This window comes from Hyperolius riggenbachi, chromosome 1 (genome assembly GCF_040937935.1).
Source record: "Hyperolius riggenbachi isolate aHypRig1 chromosome 1, aHypRig1.pri, whole genome shotgun sequence".
Classification (NCBI taxonomy): domain Eukaryota; kingdom Metazoa; phylum Chordata; class Amphibia; order Anura; family Hyperoliidae; genus Hyperolius; species Hyperolius riggenbachi.
In genome coordinates this window covers 121,426,802-121,449,044 of record NC_090646.1, presented here as the reverse complement: position 1 = coordinate 121,449,044, position 22,243 = coordinate 121,426,802, and the positions used below count along the sequence as shown (strand labels likewise).

The 22,243-nt window shown below is 43.7% G+C and overlaps 1 protein-coding gene across 1 annotated transcript in view; it reads right to left on the bottom strand.

Annotated features, from left to right (window-relative positions):
- WDR19 (WD repeat domain 19) overlaps window positions 1-22,243 on the bottom strand; it is a 97,860-nt gene that overhangs the window by 52,425 nt on the left and 23,192 nt on the right. Inside the window, exons 8-12 of the mRNA XM_068278460.1 lie at window positions 11,568-11,680; window positions 10,352-10,525; window positions 10,135-10,205; window positions 2,034-2,206; window positions 1,133-1,247 (exon numbers count right to left, since the gene is read on the bottom strand). Of these exons, the coding sequence (XP_068134561.1) occupies window positions 1,133-1,247; window positions 2,034-2,206; window positions 10,135-10,205; window positions 10,352-10,525; window positions 11,568-11,680 (646 nt within the window). The remainder of the gene's footprint in view (window positions 1-1,132; window positions 1,248-2,033; window positions 2,207-10,134; window positions 10,206-10,351; window positions 10,526-11,567; window positions 11,681-22,243) is intronic.

The window sequence follows — 22,243 nt, the reverse complement described above, 5'->3', positions numbered from 1 at the left end:
GCAGATGGGCTTCTGGTTCCATATGAGCTGTTGGCACACTCTAGCCCTGGAATTCTGGTATCTTGGAAAGCATTAGTGAGCATTTCTCCAACCACTATCTGCAAGGCTGCAAACTGGTCATCCTGCAACACATTTATCAGTCATGACAGAACTGCTGCCCACTGAAAATCTGACAAAAGGTCTCATTTCTTTAGCAGTGTTTGTTCAGTGTAAAAAAATATATTTCACTTGTCCCAAGTGTATATTTTGTGAGTTAATACCTAAAGTCGTGTTTCCTTTGAGGCACCCGGGGGAATTGAGGAAAACTCTAAATTCACCTGGGGTAATTTTCTTTTTTTGGTGAATCTCCTTGTCAGCATGCAAGCCTACTCACTGTGAAGTCTACTTACCACAATGCTACTCACAGGGGAAAGTTAAAGTTGAAACTTTTGACTAGTAAAATCTCCTTAGAACAGTAAAAAAAAGTAAGGGCTCAAACCCACTAGCAGCCTTTTCTAAGCGCTAGTGATTTGAAAAGCTCTTGCTAATGCAATGCTATGGGGGAATTTTATAAAATCACATTGCTCAACTGGGATCACACCAATAGCATTACATTAGCAAGAGCTTTTCAAGTCACAAGCGCTTACAAAAGGCATAGTAATGTACTGCTAGTGGGTTCAAGGCCTCATCCTAAAAGCCCAGAAATCTGTGTCCCCGGGCTGCATCCATGACAGACGCAAGTGTGCAGGCACGGAGCCGTGGCCATTGCCACGTACACGCAGGCAAACATGGGCGCATGCAGTCGGACGTGTGCGTGGCAGAAGCTGCTTCTAGCGCCCAATTTTTTAAATGGGCCTAATTGGCCTGTGAAATATAAGTGTGCTATTATTCAAGTGCTTTGACAATTACCCTTTAATTTCCTTGGCTAAAAATGAACTTATGAAAAATACAATGGCTTAAAAAATATGAAGGTGTCTATCATGTATTTGCTTTTCTTTTAAAACTAAACAGTATTATTATTTTAGTGGAATTAGTGGAAAGAAGGCATGTAAACGCTACTGGGAATTACAATTAACAGTACCGGAGTGACAGACACAATAAAGTGAAACAATGCCATAAAGCGGCGCGCTATAGCGTTTATGCAGACTCCTACCATTCTCTGTCAGAGCGTAGAACCAGGCTCGGTTGTTCATTCCCACGGTAACATGATAGGGACCCACAGCCACAAAGTTAGGCTCGACTTCAACAGAAACTGTGATTGGCAGCTCCTAATGAAGAATGAATTGAGATATGCTTATTAATACATCACTACAGCAAAATGAAGTCTATGTTCCTGTCCCGTTGCACCACTGACCTATGGATCCCCCATGGTAGTTGCAGTAAGTAGCATCCGCTCAATAACAAATACACTCAGCTGTCAGAAATTATCATAATCCTCAAAACTCCATGCGACTAATGATCCTATGCATGACTGCAAAACCCATCCAGAGCTGCTGCTTTTCTCTGCAACCATCAAACCTATTACCTTCAATACATTTAAAGAAGCTCCTAACTCCATCAAAACTGCCTTCAGAACATTTTCTTCCCCAGGCTTTACTTACTAAAGTCCACATTTATGTCCACGCACTCCGGTTCCTTCAACCTATTGTAACCTGTATTCCCCTTTAACTGTAAAGGCTTGGTTCACACATTTCCTGTCCAGTCCGGTATTGTTCAGTCCTGTCAGTTTGCATCAGTTTTACCTGACTGGACCGGAAATGTCACCCACCCACCACAGCGACACAGATCCCCTCGTCAATCTCATTGTTCACACATGCACCGCTCGTCTCCCTCCTCTCCACCCGCATAGCAACACTACTGACATGCATGTGTGCAGACCGGCCCAGCGATGTCGCCCAAGATGATCAGCTCCTGATCCCCGATGAGTGACATCAGTTGTGCATGTGTACGAGCCCTAACATGTGCTTGCAGAAACACGAAGAACAACCAATCATCCAATCAGATAACAGCCTAAAAATATCACAAAAGCAGTTAACAACAGCGATCTTCCTCACCCCTTCCACAAGATTACACACAGTGACCTCCAGCAGGGATGTGAGGTAGGCGACCTTCGTGCCACTTGTATCTCCCAGGATGGGAAGTTTTGTTAGGAAGACATTGAGTGACCCTCGCTGAGTGGATACAGCCAATAACTGGCCATCATCTGTCCACGAGAGTTTATCTAAACCTTTACAAAAAGAAATACAAAAATATGTAGTCATACATCTGAATTATAGAAGACTGTTTGTACAATAAAACAGAATACAATAGACAAGGAAAGGTATCAGGATCCTACTTTAAAAATACTATTTGAAAATGATCTCCTAGTTATGTGTAGGCTCTACTTGACTTTACATGTTTTTTTAGCTATTTGGTTAATTGATGTCAGATTACGGTACTATTTTTCTAAACTCAGAACTTCCTCTCTGCTCTAAAAGATTAGCCACAGCATGGTGACCTTTATAGAAAAAAAAAAATCTTGATTACAATTGACGGAAAACCCTAAAAAAAACAGAAGTTTTACTAGGTTTCACTTTTGCAGGTAGCACTGAAAGGGTTAAGCCTTAATGTTTACTATATAGAAAGCTGCCTTGGAAGAGCTCTTCTGCAGTCTATTCACAGCTTCAGAGAAGAGCCAATTCGACATTTTGATCTAATCTTTGAAACCCAGGACACAGAGAATTCTTCAGCAACTACAGTAGCAGTAAAAAGTATGTGAACCCTTGGAATTATATGGATTTCTGCACAAATTAGTCATGAAATGTGATCTGCTCAACAAATGTGATCTGCACAACAATAGACAATCACAGTCTGCTTAAAGAGGAACTGAACTCTAAATATTAAAACAAACCATTGGAATACTTTTTAAAAATTATAGGCAAAAAGTGTACAGTATATCTTGAATACAAGTAAATAAAATGTATAATATAAAATAGATTATTAAGCCTGGCCCACTTGTGATGTAGTTTGCCGCGGCAGTCACGTGGTTACTGCCGGTGTTGTGTCTGATTACGCTGCCTGTGGATTTGCGCTGCCCCGCATGCGCATTAGGAGACTGTGCGGCCACAGTTCCTATTTAATTATGCTGCTGATGGTAAAATACTAAATATCTCTGCTTCCACACATTCTACACTCCCCAAATTTTCAGGGTAGGGAGGGAACCCCCGGACTACCTCTATGCCAAATTGCAGCCCCCAAGACCCACTGATTCCCGAGATAGGTTTCTCTGATCTATCTCCTGAACCAGCGGGGCTCGGGGGCTGCAATTTGGCATAGATGTCGTTCGGGGGATCCTCTCCCTACCCTGAAAATTTGGTTAGCGTATGATGTGTGGAAGCGGAGATATTTATTATTTTACCATCAGCAGTATAATTAACTTCACACTGAGCATGCGTGCTACTCAGTGTGGAGGGGAGCTTCCGGGCAGCGCAATCAGACATTACACCGGCAGCTTCTCAGAGAACTATGGGAGTCCTTCTGCAAATTCCTCCTACAATGTAATTAGCTTTCTGCGGGCCTGATGTTTACAAAGGACGTCATCAGGGGGCGCCTCCTCCGAAGCCAGAACAATAACACTGACAGTAGTGAAATGACAGGCAGAGCGGAGCACGCAGCAGAGGGACGAGACAGACATCAGAACAGAGAGGTGGATAGGAAAGAGGCAAGCTGTCCTGGATGGAAGCGTGAGGGCAGAGAAGCAAGCGGCTATATAAGGAGCAGAAAACAATGTTATGCACGGGTGGCCAGCGCATTTCAAATAGCTGCCTTGGGAAGAGAAAAGCTCAGTCCCACACTTCAAAAGATCAGTAAAACAACAAAAACAGTGATTCCCTGACACCCTCCTGGTATACGTTTGATAGTGGATGTAGGCAAATTCGACGTGTAGGTTATCATGTCGGAACACCGGCTGGTTGAAGCTGAGTGATTTCGGAGGGCTGCTGATAGCTGAGTCATAGTGTCTGGCTATCACTCCTGCTTGCAGCTAGTAGTAAACACATGTAGCTCTTGAATATCTCATATGCTGTGTGTATCACTGTGTTTACTATTAGAACTATTACCTGAGAAATTATCCACAACCATCTTCTCGATATCATATCATGAAATCTTGTGCGCTCCATAGTGCGTTTCACGCGGGCGCGCTGACGCAGGCACTATGGAGTGCACAAGAGCCCAACCTGGAAGCCGGCCTGGCTAGGTCGGGTGCGCCAATGGAGAAGACTGGGAGCCTCTGGAGCGGCGTCGAGGGCACGTCCTGCCTGCCACAGGCTGGAGGAAGCCCCAGGTAAGTGGAATTGTATTTTTTAATTATTGTGACCCTTCCCTTTAGGCTGGTTTCACAGTGGGACGTTACAGGCGCACGTTAGAGCAGCCTGTAACGCAGCCCACCGCACAGCAATGAAAAATCAATAGGCTGTTCATAGTGCCCACGTTGCGTTACTTAGTAACGCTGCGCCATTAGACAACGTACTGCATGCAGTACTTTATAAGCGGCAGAGCCGCGTTAGACTGCTTGCACATGCTCAGTAACGTTGGGGAGGAGCGGAGAGTGGCCAGGCACATGGCTAATTAATATTCACTGCACTCAGTGACGTGCAGTGTTTACTTCCTGAAGCGGCCGCTCTGTGCGGTGATTGGCCGTGCGGGACCACGTGATGCTGCATGCGTCCAAGAGTACGCATCACGGACGTCCACAGCAGAGAGCACCAGGCGTTGCGTTAGCGGCACGTTATGCGACCATAACGTCCCCTAAAACGCAACGTCCTGGTGTGAAACCAGCCTTAAAGGAGTTATCAGCCGAAAATTAAAAAAAAATGAGCTGCAATATATGGGTAGATTCGACCAAGAGACAAATCTCTCTCATATCGAAATCGGAATCGCGTGCAGGGAGCCTAGGAGAGGTTTGGCGCTTCAGTGTAAAAAAGACTGAGCAAGTTTTTCCCCCAAAAAAACATGAATACATATATATGCTTCACTGTTAAAGCTTCACTCTATATAAAACTAAACAAATGTCCGTCCACTAAAAACATATAACAGTCCTTTTTACACTGTGACGCGCCAAACATCTCTTAGTGTGTATGTGAACTGATAACGAAAGGGGGCATTTGTGTGTCTAAAAGGGTTGCTTTTCGGCAAAAAACGGTTTTCCTGAAATTAGTAATTGACGTAATAACAGTGAAGCATATGCGTGCCGGTCATATTTTTTTAGTGGACATTTGGTCAGTTTTTTAAAGAGTGAAGCATTGACAGTGAAGCATATATATTTATAATTTTTTGGGGAAAAACCTGTTCAGTCTTTTTTATACTGTGAAGCGCCAAACCTCTCTTAGTGTGTATGAGAGCTGGGATGATCCCCAACCTGAATCACGAGTGATTCAAATGAGGCTTAATTAGCCCATGTGCTATGTACTGGTAGGAGAGGGGGGGCTTGCGGGGGGTGGTGAAATAAGAGGGGATTCCATCTGTCAAGCTACCTACAGGGGAGGAAAAGGGCGGCTGGATGATGTAAGAGGGGATTCCCCCTGCGTAACACCTACAAGGAGGAGAAGGGGGGCGGGGGTGTTTGACATAGGAGCGGATTCCCTCTGCAGCGTGACCCCCCTACCTCTGCCGGACAGGATATGAAAGGGGAGAGCTGCATGACTACAGGACATGATATGGGATATGGAAGAGCTGCAGGACTACAGATAGACAACACTTGGCCTCAATTCACAGAGCTTTATCAAACACTTTATCAAACGTTTGATAATTTTCCTCATGGGTAAAATCTAGTTTTGAATTCACTAAGGTGTTATAGATTTATTGATCATTTCATCGATAAAACAGTCGATAAATCTTTAACACCTTAGTGAATTCAAAATTAGATTTTACCCATGAGGAAAATTATCAAACGTTTGATAAAGTGTTTGATAAAGCTCCGTGAATTGAGGCCAAGATCTCACACTGCAGGAGGCATAGTTAGAGAAAAAATAATACTTTATCAAGGTGTGTGTCAGTACAGTGCAGGGCAGCAGCAGAAGCCACAGCTGTCACTTTCCTGTAACAGGGCGACTGATGATGACTTCATGACACTGGGCTGTAAATCTCATTCTGTGGGCGTGAATGGGCATGTCTAACTCCAACTGTAACACCTCCCATGGAGTGAGAGCTGCAAAATGGAGGGATAGAGCTCTAAGATGGAGCCTGCCATTCTCTTTTATTCATAGTTGTATTGCACAAATATATCTACTTTTATATTGCCCTTCACAAGTGTTTTGTGTCTAGTCATTAATTTCAAAGGGATAAGGAGGCTCAATTTAGTGACTTTTTTTCAGTTCAGTTCCTCTTTAAACCAATACCACACAAATACTTAAATGATTGCATGTTTTTTTGAACACACCATGTAAACATTCACAGTACAGGTGGAAAAAGTATGTGAACCCTTGGATTTAATAACTGGTTGAACCTCCTTTCGGAGCAAGAACTTCAACCAAATGTCTCCTGTAGTTGCAGATTAGTCGTGCACAATGGTCAGGAGTAATTTTAGACCATTCCTCTGTACAGAACTGTTTCAGTTCAGTAATATTCTTGGGATGTCCGGTGTAAATCGCTTTCTAGAGGTCATGTCAAAGCATCTCAATCAGGTTGAGGTCAGGACTCCAGAAGACATATTTTCTTCTGTTGTTGTCCTGTTGCAACACTCATCTCCTGCTGAGCTTCAGCTGGTGGACAGGTGGCCTTAAGTTCCTCTGCAAAACGTCTTGATAAATTTGGGAATTCAGTTTTCCTTCAATGATAGCACTCCATTCAGGCCCTGATGCTGCAAAGCAGCCCCAAATCATGATGCCACCACCACCATACTTCACAGCTGGGATGATGTTTTGATGTTGGTGTGCTGTGCCTCTATTTCTCCACACATAGTATTGTGTGTTTCTTCCAAACAACTTAACTTGTGTTTCCTCTGTCCACAGAATATTTTGCCAGTGCTGCTGTGGAAAATCCAGGTGCTCTTTTGCAAACTTTAAACCTGCAGCAATGTTTTTTTTTACAGCAGTGGCTTCCTCTGTGGTAGCCTCCCATGAACTCCATACTTGTTTAGTGTTTTATGTATCATAGATTCTCTAACAGTCTTACGTTAACACTCTAGGATTCTTCTTCACCTCACTGAACATTCTGCGCTGTGCTCTTGCAGTCATCTTTACATCTTTACAGAATGGCCACTCCTAGGGAGAGTAGGAGCAGTGATGAAATTTCTCACTTTATAGACAATTTGTCTTAGGATGGACTGATGAACTGCTTGGCTTTTGAAGATACTTTTATAACCCTTTCCCGCTTTATGCAAGTCAACAATTCTTAATCGTGGATTTTCTAAGAGCACTTTTGTGCAAGGCATCATTCACATCAGGCAATGCTTTTTGGGAAAAGCAAACCCAAAACTGCTGTGTGTTTTTTATAGGACAGGGCAGCTGTAACCAATACATCCAATTTCATCTCACTGATTGGACTCCAGCTGGCTAACACCTCACTCCAATTAGCTCTTGGAGATGTCATTAGTCTAGGGTTTCACATACTTTTTCCACCTACACTGTGAATGTTTACATGGCGTGTTTAATAAAAACATGGAAACATTTAATTATTTGTGTGGTATTAGTTTAAGCAGAATGTACCGTAATTGTCTATTGTTGTGACTTAGAAGAAGATCAGATCACATTTTATGACCAATTTGTGCAGAACTCCATATCATTCCAAAGGATTCACATACTTTTTACTGCTACTGTATATGTAGAATAAAGACTTTTCATTGTGTGCTCTGCAAGAGAGTTCAGCTTCACTTTAAAATGCAGAGATATCCTCAGAAGTGAGGACATCTGTACGTACACTAGACAGTTACCCAGAACAATCATTTTGCACATATACAGTATATAGTATGTGTACAAAGCCTCAGTTGCTAACAAATAAAGACAGGAAACTAAAGCCTGGTACGCGCCACCAAATGTAATTGCATCACTGACCAATGTTACCACCTCCATGCAGTATAAGAGTTTGCTTACACAATCTGTTCATGGTATTCAAAATCTGTTGATCCTCATACTACATTGAGGTGGTAAAACTGGCTAACTGGCTAATTTCCAGACTCTTAATTGAAATTACAGTGCCGTGAAGCATAAGTGTAAGACTACCACATTTAGCTTCATATGATGTAGACCGTAGTCCATTTCCCGTGAAGTGCCTGGACAAGTGACTAGGCTAGGTATACTCTAGGCCTGACAATAGACATTTGTCACCAACGAATACTAAAAGACAAGTCTACCGATCCTATGTTATTTATAGGAACCATTCACACATGTCCGTTGTGGTAACAGAACACAAGGGCCCATATGCAATTAACTTGTTCTCCTGAGTTTTCTCCTAGGTGATATTTTTAAACTTGTCAATAAAATGCTTTTTAAGCCACCAGAAAGCAAGAAATTACTTACAATAATTTTGATAGTATTTTTTTCACCTACATTTTGGTACTTTTCCCATTGCAAAGTGCTAAAAAGTTATTATAAATCAAAGATGAAAAATTTTCTCCTTGGAGAAAACTCAGGTGCAAAACGGAATTGCATATGGCCCAAAGTCCTCTTCTGCTTGACTCTTCCAAGCACTGCATGAAACAAGGATATGCCATGTATGCAATCTATGACACGTCGGTTACAAAGAGTAACATAATTACATGGAGGACAAAGCAGATTGTATATTGGATCCCCTGTGAACTTCCATGTTTGGTCTGGGGTTGAGTTGCAACCTAACCTTAAGGTGTGTACACTTTGACTTGTGTCGCCCAACATCGCTGTGCCGGCCAGTACAGATGCTTGCCAGCTGTATAGCTGACAACACATACTGTTGCTATGCAGGGGAAGGGGTGGTGGGGAGGGGTTGTGGCTGGATGACGGAGCAGCACGTGCATGATGCCAAAAAAGTTGGCCATCTGTTTTATGAGTTGCTCGGCCGGGCGGATCACTCGCGAGTTGGAGGTTTGGGGCTTTCGTCAAGCGTGTGTACAAGCCTTTACACTGTAAAATAAATCAATAAAAACCTTATTTGGCTCAACAACAACTACAGCAAAAAAATGATATTTCAATGTCCAGTTAGCTTCAATAAAATACTGACAGTGAATGGGTCCTAATTTATAACTAGAATCCTTTCACACTTGTGAGTCTGCAGCAGATCTGTTACGTTAAAGCGGTTTAACACCCAGCATTACAGCTTTGCTTTAAAAGATTGCTTACAGCTTAGAAATTATTATGCCAGATTTTTTTTCAAGCAGAAATTCACTGAATGGGTTAAACATGACATTTTAGTGTTGGATTTAACTAGGAATCTGCATCCCTTCTTATCTTTAGTTACAAATGTATCTTTATTTGGAATGCAATTAGACCTCTGAAAAGCCTGCTGGGGAAGCCCTCTTTGTTCTCTCAGAGAGGTGTTTGTTTGTTAAATTGTAGATAGATACATTTGTAACTAAAGCTAAGCACAGAGGAGCATTTCTAGCTAAATGCAGCACTACAATGTCATGTTTAATCCATTCAGTGAATTTCTGCTAAAAAAAAAATCTGGCATAATAGTTTCTAAGCTGTAAGCAATCTTTTAAAGCAAAGTTGCAATGCTGGGTGTTAGACCACTTTAAGCGGAACACACTGTTGTGCTATCTGTGATTTTTCTCGAAGAGTGAATGCTTTTTCCATAGCCTGTGGTGGAGATGCATCTGTCCCGGGCTCCAACTGAACCACAAATGGACCATCGAAGCGGACACTCCTGCTGCCATCTGCCTCAAGTGGAAACCTAGGCTTACATTTCATATATTCGTTAACATAAAATAGTTTACAAACCCAAACCTCGTAAGAAAGTTGACAATTTTACAGTTTCCCCACTTCCTCAGTGCTTACCAGGTCAGGATTCATAAAAAAACAGCTATAACTTGTATTTTCAGAGCTCTGAAAGAAGTGATAATGCAACACATTTTTTGCTTGTTTTCCTTGAACTCCACCAAAAACCAATTATGGATCAAAACTGAATTGTGTCTGCAATTAGTAAAACCACTTCAGCCTGCAAATACACGTTTCAAAAGAAATGGAATTGCTAAGTTTGTTGGCTTACCTTTAGTTTCATCGTCCATAGTGATGATGGCATACATTTCTTTCAGCTCACTCAGGTCATGGATTTTTATGCTACATAGTATAAAATACACAAATGTGAGGAGCAAAAAGAGAAATAATATGGTTGACACAATTATAATAAGAAAAGAACATATGAAGATAAAGCAATAGAGCTTTAACAGATGTATACTGTATAAACAGTTCTATGGAGGCCTCACCTGTTGTCACCACACGAGGCAGCTTTGTTCAGTGACTGTGAAATGGCAATGCTGGTTAAGCTGTCTTTGTGGTTGCTTGCCTGGAACAGCTCCTGACCAATCTCACTCATATGTGTGGAAATTACCACAAAGAAACCCTGCGAGAAGCCAATCATGATGTAGCCATCACCGTACCTGTCCACGACGAGGAACAAAGCCAACATACAGCTATCAAAAATAGTATTACGGTAATCATTTTCTATATAAAGGCAGGGCCGGATTTGTACTCTTTACTGCCCAAGGCCACTGTCACCAGCCACCCCTCTTAGTTATAGGTAGCGAGATGACTCCCTTAATGCCTCCTAGGTAGCCAGCTTGCCTTCACACCTCAGCAGTCTTCAGTGTACCTCATTTCTCCACTCGTCTCCAGTGCAGAAGCTTAATTTTCCTTTCCATTTCCAATGCTACCCAAGTCCATAGCCGCTGGCCACAATGCAAATGTGCACAGAGAGCAAGGTGCCCTGCTGCACAGGCTGCTGGCAGCAGGGTATCACGATCAGGCGCTTGCCTGATCTCCCTGCATTGCTGCATTTGCAAGCTTGCCCCAGTTTAGCCTGCTGCTTTGGTGCCCTTGTTCCTGTGGTGCCCCAGGCCATGGCCTAGGCGGCCTTGCCCTAAATCCGGCCCTATATAAAGCTTACATTTTACATTAACATGCTATAATAATATGGTACCACAGATTCCTGTCCTATATCTTTGCAACTAATAAGGCCATTACCCCCATGAAGTTCATATGTTCTCCATGACTTTGCATGGGTTTCCTCTATGTATGTTCTGGTAGCTCCCCACAACCTAAATACTTACTGACAGGTTAACTGCCTTCCTGAAAAGTTTTCATAGTACTGCCACACTTTCAGAAAACCTTCAACAAGTCACTTTACTATCTGTTCTTGGCTGGCAATTTAACTTTTACACCTCTAGTCAAGGATGTCATCACAGTAGAGCAAGTCGGTGAAGCCTCTCAAGAGTAGATCGGCAATCTAGTTGGGGTCATTGTCAATAAACACACTGTTTACTTGCCAACACGGTAAAGACTGCTGACAGATTTTGTCCTCGAGGCAACCTAGAAGTTCCTCAGTCATGCGGTTCACCTCACCATAGGTCGTCAACTGCAAGAGCATGGGTCATGTCTAGCCTGTGAAATCTAAGGATACAAACCCCACCAGCCATTGCTTACCATCGGTGGGCCACAATTGCTCCATAGCGCTGCTGGAAGGCAAGTTCTATAGGGTTGTCTGGATCATTCAGATTAAACAGAAACAATGTTTTCTTTCCAACAACAACGCTTACCTAAGGCAAAGAAGATGAGTTAGGATAAAAATAAAGTAAATATACAGATACACACAAAGGGCTTGATTCACAAAAGCGTGATAACTCAGTTATCACGCCTAAAAGCCTTACACGTGCAAACCAGGGTGCTAAGTAGTAAGCTGATGCTGTTTGTGTGCTATTTTAGCGCATGTACGGCGTTACGCGGTGCGCGCGAACGGCGCTGCACGCTACGCTCCGTTTGCATCCAAAATCAGCTGCTTCGTGTGTAAAGTATGCTTATCACGCTACTTAGCACGCGAAGCGGCTGATTTTGCACACGAAGCACTGCACGCAAAACCTTACACGCGCAAACTCTTGCGCGCATATTAGCACGTGAAGAGGCAGTTAGCACGTGCTAAGGGGCTTTTCACTGGCGTGCTAACACTTAGCAAACTTTTGTGAATCAAGCCCAAAATGTGCACATTCTCATATACACATGGACACATGTAATTTTACATTCTGTGAGACACACGGTGGTATATTTATAACTTCTTCCACATGTGCCTCTTAGCCCACATTAACCACTTCCCGACCGCCTAACGCACAGGGGCGGCCGGGAAGTGGAGCCCGCAAGGACCAGCTCACCCACAGAGGCGGCAGTCCTTGTAAGGGCATGGGCGGAGCGATCGCGTCATCCGTGACGCGATCCTCCGCCGGCGCCTGTCACCGCTCACCCGCCGCAACATCCCGCCGGCCATACGGAAGCGCCGGCGGGATGTTAACCCCGCGATCGCCGCATACAAAGTGTATAATACACTTTGTAATGTTTACAAAGTGTATTATACAGGCTGCCTCCTGCCCTGGTGGTCCCAATGTCCGAGGGACCACCAGGGCAGGCTGTAGCCACCCTATTTCGCACCCAAGCACACTGATTTCTTCCCCCCCCCCTGCCCCAAATCGCCCACAGCACCCCTCAGACCCCCCCCTGCCCCCCCCCCCCCCCAGACCCCTGTTTGCACCCAATCACCCCCTAATCACCCATCAATCACTCCCTGTCACTATCTGTAAACGGTATTTTTTTTTTATCCTGCCCCCTCCTGATCACCCCCCCACCCCTCAGATTCTCCCCAGACCCCCCCCCCTGTTTACTGTATGCATCTATCCCCCTGATTACCCATCAATCACCCCCTGTCACTGCCACCCATCAATCAGCCCCTAACCTGCCCCTTGTGGGCAATCTGATCACCCACCCACACCAATAGATCGCCCGCAGATCCGACGTCAGATCACCTCCCAAGTGCAGTGTTTACATCTGTTATCTACCCTAAACACCCACTAATTACCCATCAATCACCCCCTATCACCACCTGTCACTGTTACCCATCAGATCAGACCCTAATCTGCCCCTTGCGGGCACCCAATCACCCGCCTACACGCTCAGATTGCCCTCAGACCCCCCCCTTATCAATTCGCCAGTGCATTAGTTACATCTGCTCTTCCCTGTAATAACCCACTGATCACCTGTTAATCACCCGTCAATCACCCCCTGTCACTGCCACCCATCAATCACCCCCTGGCACTGCCACCCATCAATCTGCCCCTAACCTGCCCCTTGCGGGCAATCTGATCACCCACCCACACCAATAGATCGCCCGCAGATCCGACGTCAGATCACCTCCCAAGTGCAGTGTTTACATCTGTTCTCTACCCTAAACACCCACTAATTACCCATCAATCACCCCCTATCACCACCTGTCACTGTTACCCATCAGATCAGACCCTAATCTGCCCCTTGCGGGCACCCAATCACCCGCCTACACGCTCAGATTGCCCTCAGACCCCCCCTTATCAATTCGCCAGTGCATTAGTTACATCTGTTCTTCCCTGTAATAACCCACTGATCACCTGTCAATCACCTGTCAATCCCCCCCTGTCACTGCCACCCATCAATCACCCCCTGTCACTGCCACCCATCAATCATCCCCTAACCTGCCTCTTGCGGGCAATCTGATCACCCACCCACACCAATAGATCGCCCGCAGATCTGACGTCAGATCACCTCCCAAGTGCGGTGTTTATATCTGTTCTCTACCCTAAACACCCACTAATTACCCATCAATCACCCTCTGTCACTGCTACCTATCAGATTAGACCCCTATCTGCCCCTAGGGCACTCAATCACCCGCCCACACCCTCAGAATGCCCTCAGGCCCCAGCCCTGATCACCTCGCCAGTGCATTGCTTGCATCTATTCCCCCCTCTAATCACACCTTGAGACACCCTTCAATCACCTCCTGTCACCCCCTAGCACACCTACCCATCAGATCAGGCCCTAATTTGCCCCGTGTGGGCTCCTGATCACTCGGCCAAACCCTCAGATCCCCCTCAGACCCCCTTCCGATCACCTCCCCAGTGCATTGATTGCATCTATTTTCCCCTCTAACCACCCCCTGAGACACCCATCAATCACCTCCTGTCACCCCCTAGCACACCTACCCATCAGATCAGGCCCTAATTTGCCCCGTGTGGGCTCCTGATCACTCGGCCAAACCCTCAGATCCCCCTCAGACCCCCTTCCGATCACCTCCCCAGTGCATTGATTGCATCTATTTTCCCCTCTAACCACCCCCTGAGACACCCATCAATCACCTCCTGTCACCCCCCTAGCACTCCTATCCATCAGATCAGGCCCAATACAACCTGTCATCTAAAAGGCCACCCTGCATATGACCGGTTCCACAAAATTCGCCCCCTCATAGACCACCTGTCATCAAAATTTGCAGATGCTTATACCCCTGAACAGTCATTTTGAGACATTTGGTTTCCAGACTACTCACGGTTTTGGGCCCGTAAAATGCCAGGGCGGTATAGGAACCCCACAAACTGACCCCATTTTAGAAAAAAGATACCCCAATGTATTCTGTTAGGTGTATGACGAGTTCATAGAAGATTTTATTTTTGTCAAAAGTTAGCGGAAATTGATTTTTGTTTTTTTTTCACAAAGTGTCATTTTTCACTAACTTGTGACAAAAAATAAAATCTTCTATGAACTCGCCATACACCTAACGGAATACCTTGGGGTGTCTTCTTTCTAAAATGGGATCACTTGTGTGGTTCCTATACTGCCCTGGCATTTTAGGGGCCCTAAACCGTGAGGAGTAGTCTAGAAAACAAATGCCTCAAAATGACCTGTGATTAGGACGTTGGGCCCCTTAGCGCACCTAGGCTGCAAAAAAGTGTCACACATGTGGCATCGCCGTACTCAGGAGAAGTATAATGTGTTTTGGGGTGTATTTTTACACATACTCATGCTGGGTGGGAGAAATCTCTCTGTAAATGGACAATTGTGTGTAAAAAAAAAAATCAAACAATTGTCATTTACAGAGATATTTCTCCCACCCAGCATGGGTATGTGTAAAAATACACCCCAAAACACATTATACTACTTCTCCTGAGTACGGCGGTACCACATATGTGGCACTTTTTTTACACCCTAAGTACGCTAAGGGGCCCAAAGTCCAATGAGTACCTTTAGGATTTCACAGGTCATTTTGCGACATTTGGTTTCAAGACTACTCCTCACGGTTTAGGGCCCCTAAAATGCCAGGGCAGTATAGGAACCCCACAAGTGACCCCATTTTAGAAAGAAGACACCCCAAGGTATTCCGTTAGGAGTATGGTGAGTTCATAGAAGATTTTATTTTTTGTCACAAGTTAGCGGAAAATGACACTTTGTGAAAAAAAACAATTAAAATCAATTTCCGCTAACTTGTGACAAAAAAATAAAAACTTCTATGAACTCACCATACTCCTAACGGAATACCTTGGGGTGTCTTCTTTCTAAAATGGGGTCATTAGTGGGGTTCCTATACTGCCCTGGCATTTTAGGGGCCCTAAACCGTGAAGAGTAGTCTTGAAACAAAAATGACCTGTGAAATCCTAAAGGTACTCATTGGACCTTGGGCCCCTTAGCGCAGTTAGGCTGCAAAAAAGTGCCAATCATGTGGTATCGCTGTACTCGGGAGAAGTAGTATAATGTGTTTTGGGGTGTATTTTTACACATACCCATGCTGGGTGGGAGAAATACCTCTGTAAATGACAATCTTTTGTTTTGTTTACACACAATTGTCCATTTACAGAGTTATTTCTCCCACCCAGCATGGGTATGTGTAAAAATACACCCCAAAACACATTGTACTACTTCTCCCGAGAACAGTGATACCACATGTGTGGCACTTTTTTGCACCCTAACTGCGCTAAGGGGCCCAAAGTCCAATGAGTACCTTTAGGATTTCACAGGTCATTTTGAGAAATTTTGTTTCAAGACTACTCTCACGGTTTAGGGCCCCTAAAATGCCAGGACAGTATAGGAACCCCACAAATGACTCCATTTTAGAAAGAAGACACCCCAAGGTATTCTGTTAGTAGTACGGTGAGTTCATAGAAGATTTTATTTTTTGTCACAAGTTAGCGGAAATTGATTTTTATTGTTTTTTTTCACAAAGTGTCATTTTCCGCTAACTTGTGACAAAAAATAAAATCTTCTATGAACTCACCGTACTACTAACGGAATACCTTGGGGTGTCTTCTTTCTAAAATGGGGTCATTTGTGGGGTTCCTATACTGTCCTGGCATTTTAGGGGCCCTAAACCGTGAGGAGTAGTCTTGAAACGAAATTTCTCAAAATGACCTGTGAAATCCTAAAGGTACTCATTGGACTTTGGGCCCCTTAGCGCAGTTAGGGTGCAAAAAAGTGCCACACATGTGGTATCGCCGTACTCAGGAGAAGTAGTATAATGTGTTTTGGGGTGTATTTTTACACATACCCATGCTGAGTGGGAGAAAGATCTCTGTAAATGGACAATTGTGTGTAAAAAAAAATAAAAAAATTGTCATTTACAGAGATATTTCTCCCACCCAGCATCGGTATGTGTAAAAATACACGCCAAAACACATTATACTACTTCTCTTTAGTACGGCAATACCACATGTGTGGCACTTTTTTGCAGCCTAACTGCGCTAAGGGGCCCAAAGTCCAATGAGCACCTTTAGGCTTTACAGGGGTGCTTACAAATTAGCACCCCCCAAAATGCGAGGACAGTAAACACACCCCACAAATGACCCCATTTTGGAAAGTAGACACTTCAAGGTATTCAGAGAGGGGCATGGTGAGTCCGTGGCAGATTTCATTTTTTTTTGTCGCAAGTTAGAAGAAATGGAAACTTTTTTTTTCTTTTTTTTTGTCACAAAGTGTCATTTTCCGCTTACTTGTGACAAAAATTAATATCTTCTATGAACTCACTATGCCTCTCAGTGAATACTTTGGGATGTCTTCTTTCCAAAATGGGGTCATTTGGGGGGTATTTATACTATCCTGGAATTCTAGCCCCTCATGAAACATGTCAGGTGGTCAGAAAAGTCATAGATGCTTGAAAATGGGAAAATTCACTTTTTGCACCATAGTTTGTAAACGCTATAACTTTTACCCAAACCAATAAATATACACTGAATGGTTTTTTTTTATCAAAAACATGTTTGTCCACATTTTTCGCGCTGCATGTATACATAAATTTTACTTTATTTGAAAAATGTCAGCACAGAAAGTTAAAAAAATCATTTTTTTGCCAAAATTCATGTCTTTTTTGATGAATATAATAAAAAGTAAAAATCGCAGGAGCAATCAAATAGCACCAAAAGAAAGCTTTATTAGTGACAAGAAAAGGAGCCAAAATTCATTTAGGTGGTAGGTTGTATGAGCGAGCAATAAACCGTGAAAGCTGCAGTGGTCTGAATGGAAAAAAGTGGCCGGTCCTTAAAGAGTAACTGTCAGGCTGCAGAAGCTAATTTAAACCTCTATTCTCCTGTGTTAAACAGTTTAGAAGGAAGCCATAAAGCCATTAGTGAAGATAAAAATCTCAGTTACCTTTGATGTGTGCTTATCAGAAAGGCTGTTATAGAACCATAAGGACGCAAGCCGCATACTAAACTGCAAAGCATTCTGGGGCCCTCCCCTCGGCTGCTAATGAGACGTTACAGGAGCTTGTAATCAGTCCAGCGCGTAGCACTGATAAATATCCGGGCAGAGTACACTGCAGGAGTTGTTCCTAGCCACATGGCTCATTAATATCCACTGCACACTGTGTTGTTCAAGTAGGAGCTTATCTGTGATCAGGAAGCAGGCAGGACATGACAACACATTTGACAGAAAAACATGGAGCCTGCCATGAGCTGTCAGGAGCATCTATCTCTGCATATACTATATACAAATTCTGTGAAATCCAAACGTGGACAGTGAAATGCATATGTAATGTAAGTACAGCCAATCTTTAGCTACTGATATATGTGTTTATTTTCTCTGAGACCTTATACCTAACAGCTCCTCTTTAAAGCAGTAGGATCAGCCATACTATGCCAGGAAAAAACACACATATATAAGTAGATAAATACTTGATCTACTTACATAACACATGTATTATACTGTCCACATTTTGATTTCAGTGAATGTTATATAGTAAATTACGAGAATTCTGTTCCTGGTGGGGGCCATGTCTTTTGCCCACAGTTAAGGCTAACTCGTGATGTCATTTCTGCCCTTTACTTTTTTTCTTGTGTCCTCCAATCGCTGAGTCGCCTCAGCCTTGCTTGTAAACACAAATGAGTAGGGGATTAGGTTTCAGATAAGAAGCTGGCAGAGATATAAAGGGAAGAGGAGGAATAGATTATAGATAAAAAGAACCCCCAGCATGCAATTCTTGGCACGACTACTAAAGGGCCAGTGTTCCTTAAGTATGTGATAACTCCAAATCATAACAGCAGAAAAAGTTTTGAAAGTTTTGAATGCAGGATTAGCATCTTCATCACTTAATACACTCAGACCAGTTGCTGTTGAAATTTGATTTTTATAGTGACGATACCGCTTTAAGGGGGGTAAAGCCCACGGTCCTCAAGTGGTTAAAACAGTAAGACTCAAATACATTACGTGAACGGGACAGGACATTATCATTCTAGTAGAAAAATATGCATTGCACAAAAGTAATCCACTGAACCTGTTACTTCAATAACTCTTTGTAGATATCAAGTATGTTTGCCATATAAGTTTGAACAGGAGTACAAATGAACAAGCTTAAGGTGCCTAAACACTAAACAATTTGTGGCAGATCAGGAAGGTGATCAATATCTACCAGATTTTGATTGTTCACCTGTTCTATCACTTTGCACCGCTTTGCTCTACTATGCCTTGTAAACACATGAGTACTGTTAGCCGCAGGGATCGGAACTTAATGCCTTGGGCTATCCCTAGAGGCTAGTGACATGTCTGCTGCTATAGATGGGGTAGGAGAAATCAAGTGCACCAGATCAGCTTCCAGCTGGCTGGGTGAGGAGGAGACCAATGTGCCCGGGGTCGGGGGGACATTGGGACATCACTAAAGAACAGAAATGCTGCATCTTTATGCGCAGTTGGGGGGCTCCTGTACACATGCCAGCTATGGACTGTTTTGGCATCGTTTAACTCACCTTGTGTACAAGATTTTAGACAAGATTTCAGCAGAAATCTAGATATCCATCTCATCCTCACTGCTGCTAGCAGTTTCACTAATGCTGAAAAAATTTTCTTCAATGTTTCTAAAGATTGTATGGTATGTGTTAGATTGTCAATTTATTAATATTCACACCCTAGCAATTTTCTCAGCGTTTCCAATCATTTTTATCATAATTGGGGAAAAACCGAACATATGTGTGTGATACATTGGCCATATTTTTGAAATATTACAATCAGTCAGAAAAATTGAAAGCAATTCTTAAATTGAATAGATATTCAAAAAAATTGTATGGTGTGTGGCCACCTTTAGCGTAACACAACCTGCACAGATTTGTTTACATATTACAAAGCCATTCAGTGTAAGCTGCATCGAGAAATGGCTGGAAATGCAAAATAGGTAAATAGCATACCATGAAACAATCCCGAGCATGGCTGAAAAGGTAATCAATGAGATAAAGAAAGGTTTGCCAGGTATGCATGCTGAACATATTTTCCATTAATCTTTCCTTAGAAGTAAAAATTGAGTCCATACAAAATGTAATCAGTACTAAATGAGCATATGGCCTCCGTAATGGTGAGTTCCAGGGAGAACATAAGTGTATTAAGGAGATTAGTGGTAAAGCAGCTGCTGCACTACTAATTTAAGGAGCGCAAGAGCTATTAGTGGGGATCTGCTGAGCAGTTAGTAGTTGGGATCTTTTAGTCCAGTGTTTCTTCACATTATAAAATCATGTACCCCTTTATGAAAGTCTGTGTTTGCCGGGTACACCCCTATCGTGAATAACATCTCAAGTACCCCTATATATACTCAAACTTTGTGTATAAATGCTTTTCAAACCTTCCTTCATGCTTTTAATTGACTAAAAATACATATTCAAGCTTATTTGAACATGATTACCATATTTTACAGAATACAAGATGCACATTTTCTCCCCCAAAAATGAGCAGAAAAGCTACTGTTATATTCCAAATACAGGGAGTCCCAGACTTACAATCGCCCGCTGATATGAACCGCTGACCTGCTGTGATGTTGGGGACTCCCTGTATGGTCTCCTATTCACCCCTTCTGTCCCCCACCACTCCCCCTGAATAAATGACAGCAGCAACAGCATGGTTCACACCATCCATCGCTTCCATCGGCGATCAGAGACCTCTCTTCTCCCTCACGGCTCCCCTAGTGCTGGCTTTTGCTGATCGCGTCGTCAGCAGAAATCGGCACTAGGGAGCCCTGAAGGAGAAGAGAGGTCTCTGTTTGCCGCTGGAGCCGATGGGACGAAGGTGGGATGTGCTAAGGCTGTTGTCATTTATTTAGGGGGATTGGAGGAGGACACATGGGATAGAAGGGGACACGTGATACAGAAGTGGGCACATGGGGGACACTGGATGACACATGGGGACACAGGAGGACACATGAGGTATAAGGGGGACACATTAATTGGGGAAGAACATCTACAAGATCTTCTTGGATCATGGACGCATAAGGTTAAGTATATTGTTTATCCCCTGGTTTTTGTCCTCTAAACCTAGAGTCTCATAGTCCGAAGCACCTTATATTTAAAAAAACAGTCATTGTTTTTTAAAATCCAAAATGTATTGTTCTAGACTGACTATGACAAGTTCAAGTATCCCCTGAAACCAACCCAAGTACCCCCACGGACCATGTGTTGAGAACCTTGGAGCTAGTATATTAGTAGAGAACTTCTGGAGTGTTTGTAGTTGGAGCACAGGTGTTGAACTCCAGTCCTGGAGGGCCATATCCATGCCAGTGTTTAGGATGGACTGAGAAATGGAGAAATGTGTTCTACTTGGTGAGCTGCACCTTTCCTAATTCAGTCCCATCAATGAATTTTAGCTGTGCCAAAAATGTGTGTAAATCTCTGCGGTCGAAGAACATTTTAATGTTATGATCTCTGAGCCACTTTGCTATCACTTTTGCTGTGTGACATGGTGCTCCATGCTGCTTGAAAATATACATTATCAACATTATCAACATAATGGTTTCAATTCACTAAGACCTGTTCGCTTAAAAAATAATAGGTCAGTTAAAGATTGCATTCGGTATTTTAGATTTTTTTTTAAATTCACTATGATTTTTACACATGTGGTAATAGTTCAGTAATTTACAGAAAAACATGACTTCAATTCACTAAAACCCATCTGTGGAGTAGGTCTCTGCAGCAAGCTGTGCCACTGCTACAGTGATGGTCTCCCATGTCTGGCCAGAGATGTGATGATTCTTCTAGTACAAGTCATCTGCCTAAAACATGAGCCAAGTTCGACTGGTGGTGCCGTAATATGGCAGCCTCGGTTCTTGACTTTCAGACATCAGTGTTCTCCCCAGGATCAAACAAGTGGGCGGGCCGCCCGGGTAAATTCAATTACCGCCCGGCTGGCTGTGTTCCAGTTGTTATCACCGGCGTTGGGCACTCTCGCAAGAAAAAAAAAAAAAAAAACAACCAGCGCTGCTCCTGAAGCTACACAGTTCCGTGCACGAGATCTCGCGCTTCCCGGCGAGCTCGTGCATTAATTGGCCGAGCAGTAGAGGCGGGACCAGCGCGTGAGGCTTAAGACTGACACGCAGAACAACAGAGGAGGCGGCGCGCGAGCGAGGCAGCCGACACAGAGGCGTGCATTGAGGCTGTCTGCGTGCACGGACACTGTCAAGCCTATAAGTATGCATATGTAACAGGCTGACAGGTCGTGCAATCTAGCCATATGAATGAAGTTGCGGGCGGACGAGTTGTCGGGGGCTATTTGGGAGCTAGCTATTGCAGGGAATAAAAAAAACAAAAAAAAACAAGAACGATTTAAAAAAAACACCTCGGTGTTCTCCCCAGGCTGCGAGCAGTGTGGAGTAGGGGAATGCCCACAAGTGCAGTAGCTGGGGTCCGGCCTCAATCCCCCCTCCCTCTCCCTCTCCCCCCGCTCAACCAGCTCCTCAGGCGGTGGCAAAATTCAGCGTCACTGGCTCTCGGCTGTCTCAAACGCTAGAGCACAAGCCAGCCGCCTGATTCACGTTGCCTCCTGTCCTCTCCCCGATGCTGCACATACTTTTTAGTATG